This window comes from Somniosus microcephalus, chromosome 4 (assembly GCF_052327205.1).
Source record: "Somniosus microcephalus isolate GS21.2 chromosome 4, FLI_Smic_1.0, whole genome shotgun sequence".
Taxonomy (NCBI): domain Eukaryota; kingdom Metazoa; phylum Chordata; class Chondrichthyes; order Squaliformes; family Somniosidae; genus Somniosus; species Somniosus microcephalus.
This window is the reverse complement of record NC_140990.1, coordinates 186,953,238-186,972,170: the sequence shown is the minus strand read 5'-3', so window position 1 is coordinate 186,972,170 and position 18,933 is coordinate 186,953,238. Positions and strand designations below refer to the sequence as shown.

The window sequence follows — 18,933 nt, the reverse complement described above, 5'->3', positions numbered from 1 at the left end:
TATAGCCTTGGTCCAAACATGGACAAAGGAGCTGAATTCCAGAGGTGAGGTGAGAGTGACTGCCATGGACATCAAGGTAGCACTTGACCAAGTGTGGCATCAAGGAACCCTAGTAAAACTGAAGTCAATGGGAATCAGGGGGAAAACTCTCCACTGGTTGGAGTCATCAATGGCACAAAGGAAAATGGTTGTGGTTGTTGGAGGCCAATCATCTCTGCCCCAGGACATCGCTGCAGGAGTTCCTCAGGGCAGTGTCCTAGGCCCAACCATCTTCAGCTGCTTCATCAATGACCTTCCCTCCATCATGAAGAAATTTCTCCTCATCTCAGTCCTAAGTGGCCGACCCCTTATCCTTAGACGATGAGGCACGGATGTTGAGCAGGACACTGGGAGAACTCCCCACTCCTTTTCAAATAGTGCCGTGAGACTTTTAATGACCACCTGAACAGGTAGACAAGGCTTTGGTTTAATGTCTCACTTCGAAGGTTGTGTTTATAAAGCATGCTGTACTTTTGGATGTTATTCACGATAGCAACTGTTTTTATTAAGTCGTATTGTGTAACAGTATACATTACACTCAATAGTGTATATCTAATATTATGGTGCAAGGTCATCAACCTGAAACATTAACTTTATTTCTCTCTCCACAGATGCTGCCTGACCTGCATTTTCTGTTTTTATATTGTATCAAATATTAGTTGCTCTCCCATGGATTGGGCTCTTGCTGTTGGTGGTCAATGATCAGCACAATCATAATCCAAAGTGGAGTCCTTGTTGCCTCCTAGTTTAATCCCTCCATCTCAAAATGTTTCTTTTCGCTATGCGAACTCACACTGTAGTTTCCCGCCTCCCCACCCCCGCTTCCTGTTAAAGATCTGATGATTGTTAAATGTACAGGCTTATTTGTGATGTATAAACTGTTACAATCACGCATACTGATTTATACGCATACGCATATCTCTCTCTCTGTCTCCCAGTCTCTCTATCTCTTCCCCCAGTCTCTCTTTCTCTCTCTCCCCCAGTTTCTCTCTCTCCCCCCTCAGTCTCTCTCTCTCTCTCTCCCCGTCTCCCAGTCTCTCTCTCTCCTCCAGACTCTCCCTCCTCCAGTCTCTCTCTCCCAGTCTCTCTCTCTCTCCGTCTCTCTCTCTCCTCCAGTCTCTCCCTCCTCCAGTCTCTCTCTCTCTCCCCCCAATCTCTCTCTCGCTCCCCGTCTCTCAATCTCTCTCTCTCTGTCTCCCAGTCTCTCTATCTCTCTCTCTCCCCAGTCTCTCTCTCCCTTCCCCCGTCTCTCTCTCTCTCTCTCTCACTCCCCCAGTCTCTCTCTCTCTCCCCGTCTCTCTCTCTCCAGTCTCTCTCTCTCCCCCAGTCTCTCTCTCTCTCCCCAGTCTCTCTCCTCTCTCTCCCCCAGTCTCTCTCTCTCTCCTCTCTCTCCCCCCAGTCTCTCTACTCTCTCTCTCTCCCATCTCTCTCTCTCCCGTCTCTCTCTCTCTCCCCCAGTCTCTCTCTCTCCCCGAGTCGCGCTCTCTCTCCCCCCTCAGTCTCTCTCTCTATCTCCCCAGTCTCTCTCTCTCTCTCTCTCCCTCAGTCGCTCTCTCTTCCCCCCAGTCTCTCTCTCTCCCAGTCTCTCTCTCCCCCAGTCTCTCTCTCTCCCCCCAGTCTCTCTCTCCCCCAGTCTCTCTCTCTCTCTCCCCCACTCTCTCCCTCTCCCCCCGTCTCTCTCTCTCCCCCACTCTCTCCCTCTCCCTCCACTCTCTCCCTCTCCCCCCGTCTCTCTCTCTCCCCCACTCTCTCCCTCTCCCTCCACTCTCTCCCTCTCCCCCCAAGTCACTCTCTCTCTCTCTCCCCATCTCTCTCTCTCTCCCCTCAGTCTCTCTCTCTCACCCCCCCGACCCCCCGGTCTCTCTCTCTCCCCCCCAGTCTCTCTCTCACACTCTCTCTCTCTCTCTCTCCCCAGTCTCTCACTCCCTTCCTCATCTCTCTCTCTCTCCCCCGTCTCTCTCTCTCCCCCAGTCTCTCTCTCTCCCCATTCTCTCTCTCTCCCCCCAGTCTCTCTACTCTCTCTCTCTCTCCCCGTCTCTCTCTCTCTCCCCGTCTCTCTCTCTCCCCCTCAGTCGCTCTCTCTCTCCCCCCTCAGTCTCTCTCTCTCTATCTCCCCAGTCTCTCTCTCTCTCTCTCCCCCAGTCTCTCCCTCTCTCTCTCTCTCTCTCTCTCCCCCCTCAGTCGCTCTCTCTCTCCCCCAGTCTCTCTCTCTCTCTCCCCAGTCTCTCTCCTCTCTCCCCCCAGTCTCTCTACTCTCTCTCTCTCTCTCCCCGTCTCTCTCTCTCTACCCCAGTCTCTCTCTCCCCCTCAGTCGCTCTCTCTCTCTCTCTCCCCTCAGTCTCTCTCTCTATCTCCCCAGTCTCTCTCTATCTCCCCGTATCTCCCCGATTCTCTCTCTCTCCCCCCAGTCTCTCTACTCTTGCTCTCTCCCCGTCTCTCTCTCTCTCCCCCCAGTCTCTCTCTCTCCTTCCCCTCTCTGTCTCTGTCTGTCTCTCTTTCCCTCTCTCTCTCTCTCCTTCCCTCTCTCGCTCTGTCTCTCTCTCCTTCCCTCTCTCGCTCTGTCTCTCTCTCCTTCCCTCTCTCTCTCTCTCTCCTTCTCTCTCTCGCTCCCTCTCTCTCCTTCCCTCTCTCTCTCCCTCTCCCTCTCTCTCCTTCCCTCTCTCTCTCTCTCTCCTTCCCTCTCTCTCTCTCTTCTCCCCCCAGTCTCTCTCTCTCTCTTGCATCACGGGGGGCGTTTCATTCCATGTGTGGGCGGGCCTAATCCTGCAGCCTCCCGGAACATCGCCGCTATTTTTTTAATACCGACAGCGACAGCACCAGCACAACAAACCCCCACAGTGCGGCTCCGGCACAGTATCCCGCTCCCGGCCCGCCGGAGCGGGAGGTGAGTTGGGGTCACTCGGGCCGGGCCTCACAACCGCTCGGCCCAAGACACAGAGCGGGGGAGCGGCAGCAGCCGGCCGTAAACCGCGCGGCCCTGTAAACTGCCGTTTTACAAAAAAGCCTTGGCAACGCCGGGCCCCCCCAGCTAGTTTATAATATATGCTGACTGTAACTTCAGTTGATATGTAATATAATTCACTTTATTCTACAATTTTGAAAGCTGGAAAAATTTCAGTACTAGAAGGGTTAAGATCTGAGCAGGAGAGTCGTGCTAGCAGTTCCAGAGATTCAGACCCCACGCAGATCTGCAGAGAGAGGGAAAACTGGAGTAAGAATCCTTCTGCCCCATCAAACCCTGGGCCTGTCTGTGCTCTTATGATTGGATGGGCACAGGGCGGCATTCACAAAACCCGGACGCAGGGTGCCTGCCCACCTCTTGGCCTGGGCACAGACCTTGGCATTGGGAACAGGCACGAGCATAAACCTCAGCATTGGGATCAGCATTGTGAACAGGCATGGACCTGGGCATTGTAAACAGGCCTGACCTAGGCCTGGGCATTGTGAACAGGTCTGACCTGGGCCTGGGCATTGTGAACAGGCCTGGCCTAGGCCTGGGCATTGTGAACAGGCCTGACCTAGGCCTGGGCATTGTGAACAGGTCTGGCCTGGGCCTGGGCATTGTGAACAGGCCTGACCTAGGCCTGGGCATTGTGAACAGGCCTGACCTGGGCCTGGGCATTGTGAACAGGCCTGACCTAGGCCTGGGCATTGTGAACAGGCCTGACCTAGGCCTGGGCATTGTGAACAGGCCTGACCTGGGCCTGGGCATTGTAAACAGGTCTGACCTAGGCCTGGGCATTGTGGACAGGCCTGACCTAGGCCTGGGCATTGTGAACAGGTCTGACCTAGCCCTGGGCATTGTGAACAGGCCTGACCTAGGCCTGGGCATTGTGAACAGGTCTGACCTAGGCCTGGGCATTGTGAACAGGTCTGACCTAGGCCTGGGCATTGTAAACAGGCCTGACCTAGGTGAACAGGCCTGACCTAGGCCTGGGCATTGTGAACAGGTCTGACCTAGGCCTGGGCATTGTGCACAGGCCTGACCTAGGCCTGGGCATTGTAAACAGGCCTGACCTAGGCCTGGGCATTGTGAACAGGCCTGACCTAGGCCTGGGCATTGTGAACAGGTCTGACCTAGGCCTGGGCATTGTGAACAGGTCTGACCTAGGCCTGGGCATTGTGAACAGGTCTGACCTAGGCCTGGGCATTGTGAACAGGCCTGACCTAGGCCTGGGCATTGTGAACAGGTCTGACCTAGGCCTGGGCATTGTGCACAGGCCTGACCTAGGCCTGGGCATTGTAAACAGGCCTGACCGGCATTGTAAACAGGCCTGACCTAGGCCTGGGCATTGTGAACAGGCCTGACCTAGGCCTGGGCATTGTGAACAGGCCTGACCTAGGCCTGGGCATTGTGAACAGGTCTGAACTAGGCCTGGGCATTGTAAACAGGTCTGACCTAGGCCTGGGTATTGTAAACAGGCCTGACCTAGGCCTGGGCATTGTAAACAGGCCTGACCTAGGCCTGGGTATTGTAAACAGGCCTGACCTAGGCCTGGGCATTGTGAACAGGCATGAGCACAAATCTCAGCATTGGGAACAGGCCTGACCTGGGCCTCTCCATTGGGAATAGGCATGGGCCTGAGCACTGGGAATTGGTCTGGGTACTGGCACCACAAGGCACAATAGAGAAAATAATAACCATCTTAAGGACCAAAAGAAAAACAATTTTTTTTTATATTTTATGCAGGTATATATAAACAGCTGTGTTGCTGTGATGGGGATAATAGATTAACTGCTTTGGTCTACATCTAATGCAGCCTTTTTACTCCGTTTCAGAGTGGCTATGTGTTGAAACTTCTAAGAAAAGCCAATTTAACCAAAAACACAGTTTAATGTCTTGTAGTCCCTGGTTCCTGTGGGCCAATTAATTTAAACAGCTGGTTAACAGGACTGAGTGCAGTGGGGATAAATGGCGGAGCTGTGATTTGCATCAATCGGTTCTCTAAACTGTATGCAGTGAATGGGCATCAATCGTGGGGACAGCGGGAGGCCTCTGCTGGTTCTTCTGATGTACAAGGCTGGCAGTCGTCAATCGGAAATATGCCATTAAAGGATTGCCATAAAGGGAAGGGGAGGGGCTAAAACCAAGACACTCGAGCATCGTTCAGTTAATTGCAAACAAACTGGCTTTCGTTATTTTGATCCACATGCCATCACGCCGCTGCTGCCTAGTTTTGTACATTCGTTTCTCTCCCTCTTCCATTTTTAGGTCAAGCCTCTGTTAACACTCTGTTAACTTGGCTCTCAATCCAGCCCTGCTAGTGCTTACAGCTCAGCCCAGCCTCCTCTTCTTTTCTTTGTTCTCTCCACTCATCTCAGATCTACAATTTCCCTTTAAGCTTTAGAGGGAGGTTTGAGTATTGGGCAGTACTTTGCATTTACGTAGAATTTACAGCACAGAAACAGACCATTCGGTCCAACTGGTTGGTGCCAGTGTTAATGCTCCAAACGTGCATCCCTCTGAAGAGAATGGGCAAGCTCCATCATACATACTGGAATTGCTCATCTGGTGAGGGAGGAGAGCTCCAGGCAGACTGTACGTTGCTTAAAGGGGGCTGTCACTCTGGGGATAGGAAAGTATTTTCAATGCAAAGTGCTCCCTCCAGAGAGCTTGCTCAAAGGGATTGTTGAGCACAGCTTCAATGGCAGAGATTTACATTACCGCAGGCCAGAGCATAGCTTGTAAAGGCCTATCATTCTGAGCTGGGACTCTGGCCCAGCAGACCTACCTGATGACACCGAACTGCCAACACATGAAATGCTCCACATTGGCTGTGTGACTGTGTAAACCAGCACCAAGCATCCACAATGCACATCAATGGTGTGTTGGTATCCAGGAAACAGAAGGATGTCAACCCTGGCAAACCACAATCGAACCCAGTTGAAGAAGGATCCATGTCATCGGCGAGGATCGCTTCCAATTGGAAGACCCAATAAGGTGGATCTGCACAAGCTGCTTTCAGGACAGTAACAATGTAAATATCGCCTCTTATGGAAATGTTTCAAGTTATGTTGCTTTTTAGTTTAAATAGCAAGTGCTGATGGCTATGGGGAACTCCTGTGTCTGACAATGCGAGGGAGCTGGATTCACATCGGCAGGTAAAGAAAGAACTTGCATTTATACGGCGCCTTTCATGACCGGAGGAAGTCCCAAAGCGCTTTAAAGCCAATGAAGTACTTTGGAACTATAGTCACTATTGCAAAGTAGGAAAATGCGACCGCCAATTTGCACACCGCAAGATCCCACAAACAGCAATGAGATTAATGACCACATAATCTGCTTCTTTAGTGATGTTAGTAGAGGGATAAACATTGGCCAGGACACCGGGGAGAACTCCCCTGCTTTTCTCAAATAGTGACGTGGTATATTTTACGTACATCTGAGAGGGCAGACGGGGTCTCGGTTTAACGTCTCATCTGGAAGACAAAACTCCGATAGTGCAGCACTCCCTCAGTATTGCACGATCAGACTAGACTGTCTGCTCAAGGCCTGGAGTGGGTCTTGAATCCACGATCTTCTGACTCAGAGGTGAGAGTGCTACCACTGAGCTAAGGCCGACACTTAATGTGCATGGTACCTCAATAATGTCCGTCTTCTCCAGCTGTATGTCTAATTCATGTTCTTCCATTGTGTTTCTCATTCCTGTCAATTACCCCATTGATGCCATCAATATGCACTGCTTAAGTAAACATGTTAAAGAATGCTTGTAATGACAGTGCACGGAGGCATCAACACATGGCATTTACTGGGTGGATGAACACAAATCCGACTCCTGACGCCAGGCGAACAGTTAGTCATTATTTACGGTACATGTGGACTGGGGAGTTCTTTACCCAGGATCCATAGCAGCAGAGAAACCACTCTATATCTGGGATAGAGCCGTGCAAGCATTCAATCCCAGAGATAGAGCGGTTTCTCTCCCGCTGTGGATGCTGGGTAAAATAATCTCCATTCCACAAAAGCCGTTTCTTTCACATGTTGCCGCCTCGCGCTTACCTGTGGGTCCCGTGAGTTAAGTTGTAAACGGACTTGGTGCATTGAAGGCTGTCCGTAGTTCCTAATTTGCGAGTGTCCATGGTTTCAAGGCGCAGTTTGTATCTATTACAATGCAAGTTATTTGGGACTGTCAGGAAGTGTCCGTTTTTTGGGGGTGTCCGTTTGTACAGGTTTCACTGTACAAGGCAAGGAAGGAGAATAAAAATGCAATTGCACTTGTTTTTGTCAGTCAAGGTACTCAACTATGCATCTGCCCACTTAGCCTCCCTCAGTGACATACACGTCAGCCGGTACAAAACCACTACACTGGCTCGTACAAGTGAGCCGAGCCACTCAGCCTACAGATGATACATCTGCCTTCACCTACAATGGCAACGTTGATACAGCTGCTGGGGCCAATGCGCACTGAAAAGATACATGAAAATCTGCAGCAAGGTAGTGGTTAAGAAGAAAATACCAGTCATACAATGCAATATAAATGAGGTCTATAGAGACACAGATTATCGGGAGTTCGAACTGTCGCAGCTTTCAGATAGGCAAGTTTATTTGCTTTGAGTAATTGTAATGTTGCAGTCCCTATAGCTTAGGCTGTTGAAACATGAGGAACCCCCAATTTATGACGACATTCTCACTGAAGATAGAAAACTTATCATGGGCCTTATACAGGAATTATGAATCATCTACTATGCATAACTTACCTATAATTCTTGGAAGGAAAATACAATGTAACCCGAATTCTGATAATCTATAATAAGTGAGTCCTGACTACACTTGGTAGTGAGATAAGAATCAACGAGGAATTATTGGAGATAATGTAATAAATGTGTGACTTCCAGGTTTCATTTGCCTCAAACTGTGTATGTGCATTTGATTTAAAAAGTTACATTCAGAAATGCTGCTGAATCAGGAAATAAAAATGAAACATGATTTGCAATATTACCTTTTGCAGCTCGGAAGATCTGCAAGACCTCCTCGTTCACCTTCATGCGTCCCATTGTTTCTGCATCCAAGCCCTCCCAATTAACCAGGTTCAAGTTAGCACCAAAGTCAATCAAAAGTTTTACAAACTGTGCTTCGCATCCGTGTCGTAGAACAGCATCCAGAACACAGGTGGGTGATCCCCTGGGAAAGGCCTCAACATCCACCTGACCCCAGTAGTTATAATCGGGGTTAGCTCCGGCTTTCAGTAACAACTTGAAACACTGCAGATGGTGATAGGCAGAACTGATGTAGAGAGGGCACACACCGAGTGATGTGAATCTCCGGGCAGCAGGCGCGGAGACTCGACTGCCTACATGATGATTAACATCGACATCAGCACCGTATCTGAAACAGGAAAGTAAACAGGATCACAATAGAGGCAGCGACTTCCACGGAAGGATCTATTCATTGGTTCTTGTGTTAAAACCATGATGGTTCATTGAGTTTAGGCACCATGTCAGAGACTAGAGAAGCTGGGGTTGTTTTCCCTAGAGCAGAGAAGGTTAAGGGGAGATTTAATAGAGGTGTTCAAAATTATAAGGGGTTTTGATAAAGTAAATAGGGAGAAACTGTTTCCACTGGCAGGAGGGCCACTAACCAGAGGACACAGATTTAAGGTAACTGGCAAAATAACTGGACGTGAGATGAGAATTTTTTTTACACAACGAGTTGTTATCTGGAATGCACTGTCTGACAGGGTGGTGGAAGCAGATTCAATAATAACTTTCAAAAGGGAATTGGATAAATACTTGGAAGAGAGAAAGAAATTGCAGGGCTATGGGGAAAGAGCAGGAGTGTGGAACTAATTGGATAGCTTTTACAAAGAGCCGGCACAGGCACGATGGGCCGAATGGCCTCCTTCTGTGCTGTATCATTCTATGATTCTATGTAGTGTGGTATTGAGCCATACAGACAAGGGGAATCCAGATATGATGGTTGGTTTGTGTCTCAGTGTTTGGGCTAGGAATGGACAATGTGGGGGTGGCAGGGAGAAAGACTCCCATTTATATTCACATCTCAGTGGCTTTTGCTGGAAGTGTACGTGTGTGGACATCAGGTGGGGCAGGACTGGGCTCAGCTTTGATGTCCCCCTTCAGTATCAGGCTCAAGGGATGGAAAATGTCCAGGAATTGAGATACCAGAAATCTGTAATACAGCCAAGGATGTAATGTGCAGGAGAAGGTGGGGCGAGAATACCAGAGGAAAAAAGTATAGCACTCTTTAAGAATAAAAATCAGACAAATGATTGCCAGCAAATCCAGATCAAGTTATGAGGCAAGTCTGTGAAGCGCAAGAGGACATTTTTCTATTCTAAAGGTGCTATATAAATGCAAGTTGTTGTTACTGATCCTAATCAGAGGCATCTAAGACGGGAAACGTCAGTGTCAACTGTTAATGAATGTCCCAGTCTTTAAGACTCTTGACTGAAAATTAGGACTGAAAAGGGTGCAGAGTGGCAACGGAAAACATGAAACTAATTGCTAATGGGACCCACATCATGAACAAAGCAACATTTACTACATGTAGCATAGTGGTTATGTTGCTGGACTAGTAATCCACAGGCCTGGACTAATGATCTGGAGAAATCCCACCACAGCAGCTGGAGAATTTAAATTAAGTTAATTAAATTAATCTAGAATAAAAATCTAGCATCAATAATTGTTGCAAAAACCCATCTGGTTCACTAACGTCCTTTAGGGAAGGAAATCTGCCGTCCTGACCTGGTCTGGCCTACATGTGACTCCAGACCCACAGCAATGTGGTTGATTCTTAACTGCCCTCTGAAATGGCCAAGCAAGTCACTCAGTTGTAACAAACCGCTACAATAAACAATAAGAAGAATAAAACCGGACGGACCACCCGGCATCAACCTCGGCACCGGCTTCGGATACGACAATGGCACATCCAGCCCAGTCGACCCTGCAAAGTCCTCCTCACCAACATCTGGGGACTTGTGCCAAAATTGGGAGAGCTGTCCCGCAGACTAGTCAAGCCGCAGCCTGACATAGTCATACTCGCAGAATCATATCTTTCAGTCAACGTCCCAGACTCATCCATCACCATCCCTGGGTATGTCCTGTCCCTTTGGACAGACCCACCAGAAGTGGTGGCACAGTGGTACACAGTCGGGAGGAAGTGGCCCTGGGAGTCCAACATTGACTCTGGACCCCATGAAGTCTCATGGCATCAGGTCAAGCATGGGCAAGGAAACCTCCTGCTGATTACCACCTACTGCCCTCCCTCAGCTGATGAATCAGTACTCCTCCATGTTGAACACCACTTAGAAGAAGCACTGAGGGTAGCAAAGGCACAGAATGTATTCTGGGTGGGGGGCTTCAGTGTCCATCACCAAGAGTGGCTCAGCAACACCAATACTGAATGAGCTGGCCGAGTCCTGAAAGACATGGCTGCCAGACTAGGCCTGCTGCAGGTGGTGAGAGAACCAACATGAGGGAAAAACCTATTTGGCCTCGTCCTCACCAATCTACCTGTCGCAGATGCATCTGTCCATGGCAGTATTGGTAGGAGAGAACACCGCACAGTCCTTGTGGAGACAAAATCACGTCTTCACACTGAGGACACCCTCCATTGTGTTGTGTGGAACTACCACCGTGCTAAATGGGATAGATTCAGAACAGATCTAGCTGCTCAAAACTGGGCATCCATGAAGAGCTGTGAGCCATCAGCAGCAGCAGAATTGTATTCCACACAATCTGTAACCTCATGGCCCGGCATATCCCACACTCTACCATTACCATCAAGCCAAGGGATCAACCCTGGTTCAATGAGGAGTGTAGAAGAGCATGCCAGGAGCAGCACCAGTCGTACCTAAAAATGAGGTGCCAACCTGGGGAAGCTGCAACACAGGACTACATGCATGCTAAAACAGGTGGGCAGCATGCTATAGACAGGGCTAAGTGGTCCCACAACCAACGGATCAGATCAAAACTCTGCAGTCCTGCCACATCCAGTCATGAGTGGTGGTGGATAATTAAACAACTAGCGGGAGGCGGAGGCTCCATGAATATTCCCATCCTCAGTGATGGTGGAGCCCAGCAGGCGAGTGCAAAAGACAAGGCTGAAGCGTTTGCAACCATCTTCAACCTGAAGTGCCGAGTGGATGATCCATCTTGGCCTCCTCCTGAGGTCCCCACCATCACAGAAGCCAGTTTTCAGCCAATTCGATTCACTCCACGTGATATCAAGAAATGGTTGAGTGCACAGGATACAGCAAAGGCTATGGGCCCCGACAACATCCTGGCTGTATTGCTGAAGACTTGTGTTTCAGAACTAGCCGTGCCTCTACACAAGCTGTTCCAGTACAGCTACAACACTAGCATCTACCCGACAAAGTGGAAAATTGCCCAGGCATGTCCTGTCCACAAAAGGCAGGACAAATGTAAGCCAGCCAATTACCGTCCCAACAGTCTACTCTCAATCATCAGCAAAATGATGGAAGAGCATCAGAATTAGGAACAGGAGTAGGCCATACGGCCCCTTGAGCCTGCTCCATCATTCAATAAGATCATGGCCGACCTTCAACCTCAACTCCACAAGGTGTTGTCGACAGTGCTATCAAGCGGCACTTAACTCACCAATAACCTGCTCACGGATACTCAGTTTGGGTTCTGCCAGGACGACTCGGCTCCAGGCCTCATTACAGCCTTAGTCCAAACATGGGCAAAAGAGCTGAATTCCAGAAGTGAGGTGAGAGTGACTGCCCTTGACATCAAGGCAGCATCTGACCAAGTGTGGCATCAAGGAGCCCTGGTAAAATTGAAGTCAATGGGAATCAGGAGAAAAACTCTGTACTGGCTAATGTCATACCTAGCACAAAGGAACATGGTTGTGGTTGTTGGAGGCCAATCATCTCAGCCCCAGGACACTGCTGCAGAAGTTCCGCAGGCCAGTGTCCTAGGCGCAACCATCTTCCGCTGTTTCATCAATTACCTTCCCTCCATCAGAAGGTCAGAAGTGGGGATGTTCGCTAATGATTGCACAGAGTTCAGTTCCATTCGCAACTCCTCAGATAATGTAGCAGTCCGTGCCCTCATGCAGCAAGACCCGGACAACATTCAGACTTGGGCTAATAAGTGGCAAGAAACATTCGTGCCACACAAGTGCCAGGCAATGACCACCTCCAACAAGAGAGAATCTAGTCACACACCATCCTGACTTGGAAATATATCGCCGATCCTTCATAGTCACTGGGTCAAAATCCTGGAACTCCCTCCCTAACAGCACTGTGGGAGTACCTCCACCAAACGGACTGCAGCGGTTCAAGAAGGCGACTCACCACCACCATCTCAAGGGCAATTAGGGATGGCCAATAAATGCTGGCCTTGCCAGTGATGCCCACATCCCGTGAATGAATAAAAAGAAAATTCTATCATGCTCTAGAAGCCTTGCGGTCTGAGGGTGGGATGTAAGATATCCAGCTTAAGTGTCCAGTTTATTATTTGTTTTGTTTTACTCTCTGGACTGGAATTACATAATGTATTGCATTGTTAAGTTGATAGGTTTCAGCAAGTTTTCATAAAATATATTCTGCATAAAGATTATTTGTGGTGTAAGAAGGCAAATATATCTGTATGAGGGAATAGTGTGAAGGAGAGAGTGCTCACAAGACTTGCAGGACAGACACTGACGGCTCTCCAGTACCTCACCCTGTTTAAGGCTATTCTTCCTTAAAATTAGGGGTGATGTCAGGAGGCACTTTTTCACACAAAAGGCAGTGGAAATCTGGAACTCTCTCCCCCAAAAAGCTGTTGAACCTGGGGGTCAATTGAGAATTTCAAAACTGAGATTGATAGATTTTTGTTAGGCAAAAGGGTGTTAAAACATAGAAACATAGAAGATAGGAGCAGGAGTAGGCCATTCGGCCCCTCGAGCCTGCTCCGCTATGCAATGCGATCATGGCTGATCATCCATATTCAGTACCCGGTCCCTGCTTTCTCCCCATACCCCTTGATCCCTTTAGCCTTAAGGAATATATCCAACTCCTTCTTGAATATATTTAATGAATTGGCCTCTACTGCCTACTGTGGTAGAGAATTCCACAGGTTCACCACTCTCTGGGTGAAGAAATTCCTCCTCCTCTCAGTCCTAAATGGCTTACCCCTTATCCTTAGACTGTGACCCCTGGTTCTGGACTCCCCGACCATCGGGAACATCCTTCCAGCATCTAGTCTGTCTAGTCCTGTCAGAATTTTATAAGTTTCAATGAGATCCCCTCTCATTCTTCTAAACTCCAGCGAGTACAAGCCCAATCCACCCAATCTCTCCTCATACGTCATTACTGCCATCCCAGGTATCAGCCTGGTGAATCTTCGCTGAACTCCTTCCATGGCAAGAACATCCTTCCTCAGATAAGGCGACCAAAACTGCACACAATACTCAAGATGTGGTCTCACCAAGGCCCTGTATAACTGCAGCAAGACATCCTTGCTCCTGTACTCAAACCCTCTCGCTACGAAGGCCAACATGCCATTTGCCTTCTTAACCGCCTGCTGCACCTGCATGCTTACCTTCAGCGACTGGTGCACAAGGACACCCAGGTCTCGTTGCACTTCCCCTTCTCCCAATCTATTGCCATTCAGATAATAATCTGCCTTCCTGTTTTGGCCACCAGTGGATAACCTCGCATTTATCCACGTTATATTGCATCTGCCATGTTTTTGCCCAATCACCCAACCTGTCCAAATCATCCTGGAGTTTTTCGGCATCCTCCTCACAGCACGCACGCCCACCCAGCTTTGTGTCATCTGCAAATTTGGAGATATTACATCTAGTTCCCTTGTCTAGATCATTAATATATATTGTGAATAGCTGGGGCCCAAGGACCGATCCCTGCGGTGCCCCACTAGTCACTGCCTGCCACTCGGAAAAAGACCCATTTATTCCAACTCTTTGCTTTCTGTCTGCCAACCAGTTCTCTATCCAAGTCAATACCTTGCCCCCAATCCCATGTGCCTTAACTTTACACGCTAATCTCTTATGCGGGACCTTATCAAAAGCCTTCTGAAAGTCCAAATACACCACATCCACTGGTTCTCCCTTATCTATTTTACCAGTTGCATCCTCAAAAAATTCCAGTAGATTAGTCAAGCACGATTTACCTTTTGTAAATCCATGTTGACTTTGTCCGATCCTGTCACTGTTTTCCAAGTGCTCTGCTATTACATCTTTTATAATGGACTCTAGCATTTTCCCCACTACCGATGTCAGGCTTACCGGTCTGTAATTCCCCGTTTTCTCTCTACCACCTTTTTTGAATAGTGGGGTAACATTAGCTACCCTCCAATCCATGGGTACTGTTCCAGATTCCATCGAATGCTGGAAGATGATCAGCAAAGCATCAACTATTTCTAGGGCCACTTCCTTAAGTACCCTAGGATGTAGATTATCAGGCCCTGGGGATTTATCGGCCTTCAATCCCATCAATTTCCCGAACACCATTTCTCTACAAATACTGATTTCTTTCAGTTCCTCCCTTTCATCAGACCCTATGTTCCCCGACATCTCTGGGAGGATATTTGTGTCCTCCTTTGTGAAGACAGAACCAAAATATGTATTTAATTGGTCTGCCATTTCTTTGTTCCCCATTAAAAATTCCCCTGATTCTGACTGCAAGGGACCTACGCTTGACTTCACCAATCTTTTTCTCTTAACATATCTATAAAAGCTTTTACAGTCAGTTTTTGTGTTCCCTGAAAGCTTACTCTCATACTCTATTTTCCCTTTCTTAATTAATCCCTTTGTCCTCCTTTGTTGAATTCTAAACTGCTCCCAATCCTCAGGTTTACTGCTTTTTCTGGCCAATTTATATGTCCTCTCCTTGGATCTTATGCTATCCCTAATTTCCCTTGTTAGCCACGGTTGAGTCACCTTTTTTGTTTTATTTTTATGCCAAACTGGGATGAACAAATTCTGTAGTTCATCCATGCAGTCTTTGACTGTTTGCCATTGCCTATCCACCGTCAACCCTTTGAGTGGCATTCCCCAATCAATCCTACCCAACTCACGCCTCAGACCATCGTAGTTTCCTTTATTTAAATTTAGGACCCTAGTCTCTGAGTCAACTACTTCATTCTCCATCTTAATGAAGAATTCGATCATATTATGATCGCTCCGACCCAAGGGGCCTCGTACAACAAGATTGCTAATTAATCCTTTCTCATTACCTAATACCCAGTCTAAGATGGCCTGATCTCTGGTTGGTTCCTCGACATATTGGTCCAGGAAACCATCCCTTAAAACACTCCAGGAATTCCTCCTCCACAGTATTGTTACTAATTTGGTTAGCCCAATCTATATGGAGATTAAAGTCACCCATGATGACTAATTAAAAAACAGAACCTCAAGGGTAATAATCTCTGGATTATTACCTGAGCCACGAGCGAATTTGGCTAGGACAAATAAAATTAGAGAGCTAAATGCGTGGCTCAAAGACTGGTGTGGGAGAAATGGGTTTTGCTTCCTGGGACACTGGCACCAGTACTGGGGCAGGAGGGAGCTGTTCCGTTGGGACGGGCTTCACTTGGCCAGTGCTGGGACTAGAGTCCTGGCGGATCATATAACTAGGGCTGTAGAGAGGGCTTTAAACTAACTAGTGGGGGGGAAGTTCCTAGAGAGCAAATAATAAAAATGACAACAGAGAAGGTCATAGACTTAGAGTCATAGAGTCATAGAGTTATACAGCACGGATAGAGGCCCTTCGGCCCATCGTGTCCACGCCGGCCATCAAGCCCTGTCTAATCTAATCCCATATTCCAGCATTTGGTCCGTAGTCTTGTATGCTGTGGCATTTCAAGTGCTCATCCAAATGCTTCTTAAATGTTGTGAGGGTTCCTGCCTCCACAACCCTTTCAGGCAGTGAGTTCCAGACTCCAACCACCCTCTGGGTGAAAAAGTTCTTTCTCAAATCCCCTCTAAACCTCCCGCCCTTTACCTTGAATCTATGCCCCCTAGTTATTGACCCCTCTACTAAGGGAAAAAGCTCCTCAGCATCCATCCTATCTATGCCCCTCATAATTTTGTACACCTCAATCATGTCCCCCCTCAGCCTCCTCTGCTCCAAGGAAAACAAACCCAATCTGCCCAGTCTCTCTTCATAGCTGAAGCGCTCCAGCCCTGGTAACATCCTGGTGAACCTCCTCTGCACCCTCTCCAACGCGATCACATCCTTCCTGTAGTGTGGCGACCAGAACTGCACACAGTATTCCAGCTGTGGCCTAACCAGTGTTTTATACAGCTCCATCATAACCTCCTTGCTCTTATATTCAATGCCTCGGCTAATGAAGGCAAGTATCCCATATGCCTTTTTTACCACCTTATCCACCTGTTCCGCCGCCTTCAGGGATCTGTGTACTTGCACACCCAGATCCCTCTGACCCTCCGTCTTGCCTAGGGTCTTGCCATTCATTGTGTATTCCCTTGCCTTGTTAGTCCCCCCAAAGTGCATCACCTCGCACTTTTCCGGGTTAAATTCCATTTGCCACTGTTCCGCCCATCTGACCAACCCATCTATATCGTCCTGCAGACTGAGGCTACCCTCCTCGCTATTTACCACCCTACCAATTTTTGTATCATCCGCGAACTTACTGATCATACCTTTTACATTCATATCCAAGTCATTAATGTAGACCACAAACAGCAAGGGACCCAGCACCGATCCCTGTGGTACCCCACTGGCCACAGGCTTCCAGTCACAAAAACAACCTTCGACCATCACCCTCTGCCTTCTGCCACTAAGCCAGTTTTGTATCCAATGTGCCAAGGCACCCTGGATTCCATGGGCTCTTACCTTCTTGACCAGTCTCCTGTGCGGGACTTTATCAAAGGCCTTACTGAAATCCATGTATACCACATCCACTGCGTTACCCTCATCCACACACCTAGTCACCCCCTCAAAAAATTCAATCAAATTAGTCAGACATGATCTTCCCTTGACAAAGCCATGTTGACTATCCCTGATTAATCCTTGCCTCTCCAAGTGGAGACAAATTTTGTCCCTCAGAATTTTTTCCAATAATTTTCCTACCACTGATGTTAGGCTCACTGGCCTGTAGTTCCCCGGTTTTTCCCTACTTCCCTTCTTGAATAATGGTACTACATTAGCGGTTCTCCAGTCCTCTGGCACATCCCCTGTGGCCAGAGAGGTCCTGAATATATGTGTTAGAGCCCCCGCAATCTCTTCCTTTGCCTCACACAGCAGCCTGGGATACATTTCATCCGGGCCTGGGGATTTATCCATTTTTAGGCCAGCTAAAACCGCCAATACCTCCTCCCTCTCGATGTTAATATGTTCGAGCATATCACAGTCCCCCCGCCCTATTTCTATGTCTACATCGTCCTTCTCCATAGTGAAAACAGATGCAAAAAATTCATTCAGAACCCCTCCTGCATCTTCCGGCTCCACACACAGATTGCCACTTTTGTCCCTAATGGGCCCTATTTTATCCCTAGTTATCCTCTTACCCTTAATATACTTATAAAACATCTTAGGATTTTCCTTTATTTTGCTCGCCAGTGTTATTTCATGGCCCCTCCTTGATCTCCTAATTTCTTTTTTAAGTATCCCCCTGCACTTTTTGTACTCCTCTAGGGCTTCCTCCGTCTTTAGCCTTTTGTATCTGCCAAAAGCCCTCCTTTTTTTCCTAATCCATTCTCGTATATCCCCTGACATCCAAGGTTCCCTGTGGTTTTTGGAACCACCCTTGACCTTTACGGGAACATGTTGCCATTGTATGATCTCAATCTCCCTTCTGAAAGCCTCCCATTGCTCCGATGCGGATTTTCCTACAAGTAGCTGATCCCAGTCCATTTTGGCCAGATCCTGCCTTATCCTATTAAAATCGGCCTTCCCCCAATTTAGAACCTTTATTTCCGGCCCATCCATGTCCTTTTCCATGACCACCTTAAATCTTACCATATTATGGTCACTGTCACCAAAGTGCTCACCTACTAGCACTTTTTCCACTTGGCCAGCCACATTCCCTAGAATTAGGTCCAGTACCGCCCCCTCTCTTGTAGGACTTTCTACATGCTGGCTCAAAAAGCTCTCCTGGATGCACTTTAAGAATTCTACACCCTCTGAGCCTTTCACACTCTGACTATCCCAGTTAATATTGGGGAAGTTGAAATCCCCCATTATTATTACCCTATTATTTGCACATTTCTCTGAGATTTGCCTACATATCTGTTCCTCTATCTCCCCCTGACTGTTTGGAGGCCTATAGTACACTCCCAGCAAAGTGCTTGCCTCCTTTTTGTTTTTAAGCTCCACCCATATGGCCTCATTAGAGGAACCTGCTAATATATCATCCCTCCTTACTGCAGTAATTGACTCCTTAATTAATATTGCGACACCCCCTCCTCTTATACCTCCCCCTCTGTCTCGCCTGAAGATTCTGTACCCCGGAATATTGAGCTGCCAGTCTTGCCCCTCCCTCAACCATGTCTCCGTGATAGCAACAATATCATACTCCCATGTGTTTATCAACACCTTCAGTTCATCCACCTTATTTGCAAGACTCCTTGCATTAAAATAGATGCCATCCAGCCTTGCCCTTATATGTTTGCCCTGTCTACCAAGCTGACTTGTTTTTTTCTCTATAATTGGCAGCACATCACCCCCTATTTCAGCTCCCCTCTGTATCCCATCCCCCTGCCAAGTTAGTTTAAACCCCCCCCAACAGTGCTAGCAAACCTCCCCGCAAGGATATTTGTCCCGCTCTGGTTCAGGTGCAACCCGTCCGACTTGTACAAGTCCCACCTTTCCCAGAAGCAGGCCCAGTGATCCAGGAAAGTAAAACCCTCCCCCCTACACCAACTCCTTAGCCACGCATTCATCTGCTCTATCCTCCCATTCCTATACTCACTAGCACATGGCACTGGGAGTAATCCAGAGA

At 48.1% G+C, this 18,933-nt stretch overlaps 1 protein-coding gene across 1 annotated transcript in view; it reads right to left on the bottom strand.

Annotated features, from left to right (window-relative positions):
• Window positions 1–18,933, bottom strand: part of asb1 (ankyrin repeat and SOCS box containing 1) — a 48,722-nt gene that overhangs the window by 5,990 nt on the left and 23,799 nt on the right. The window contains exon 3 of the mRNA XM_085985626.1: window positions 7,980–8,365. Coding sequence (XP_085841752.1) covers window positions 7,980–8,365 — 386 coding nt within the window. The remainder of the gene's footprint in view (window positions 1–7,979; window positions 8,366–18,933) is intronic.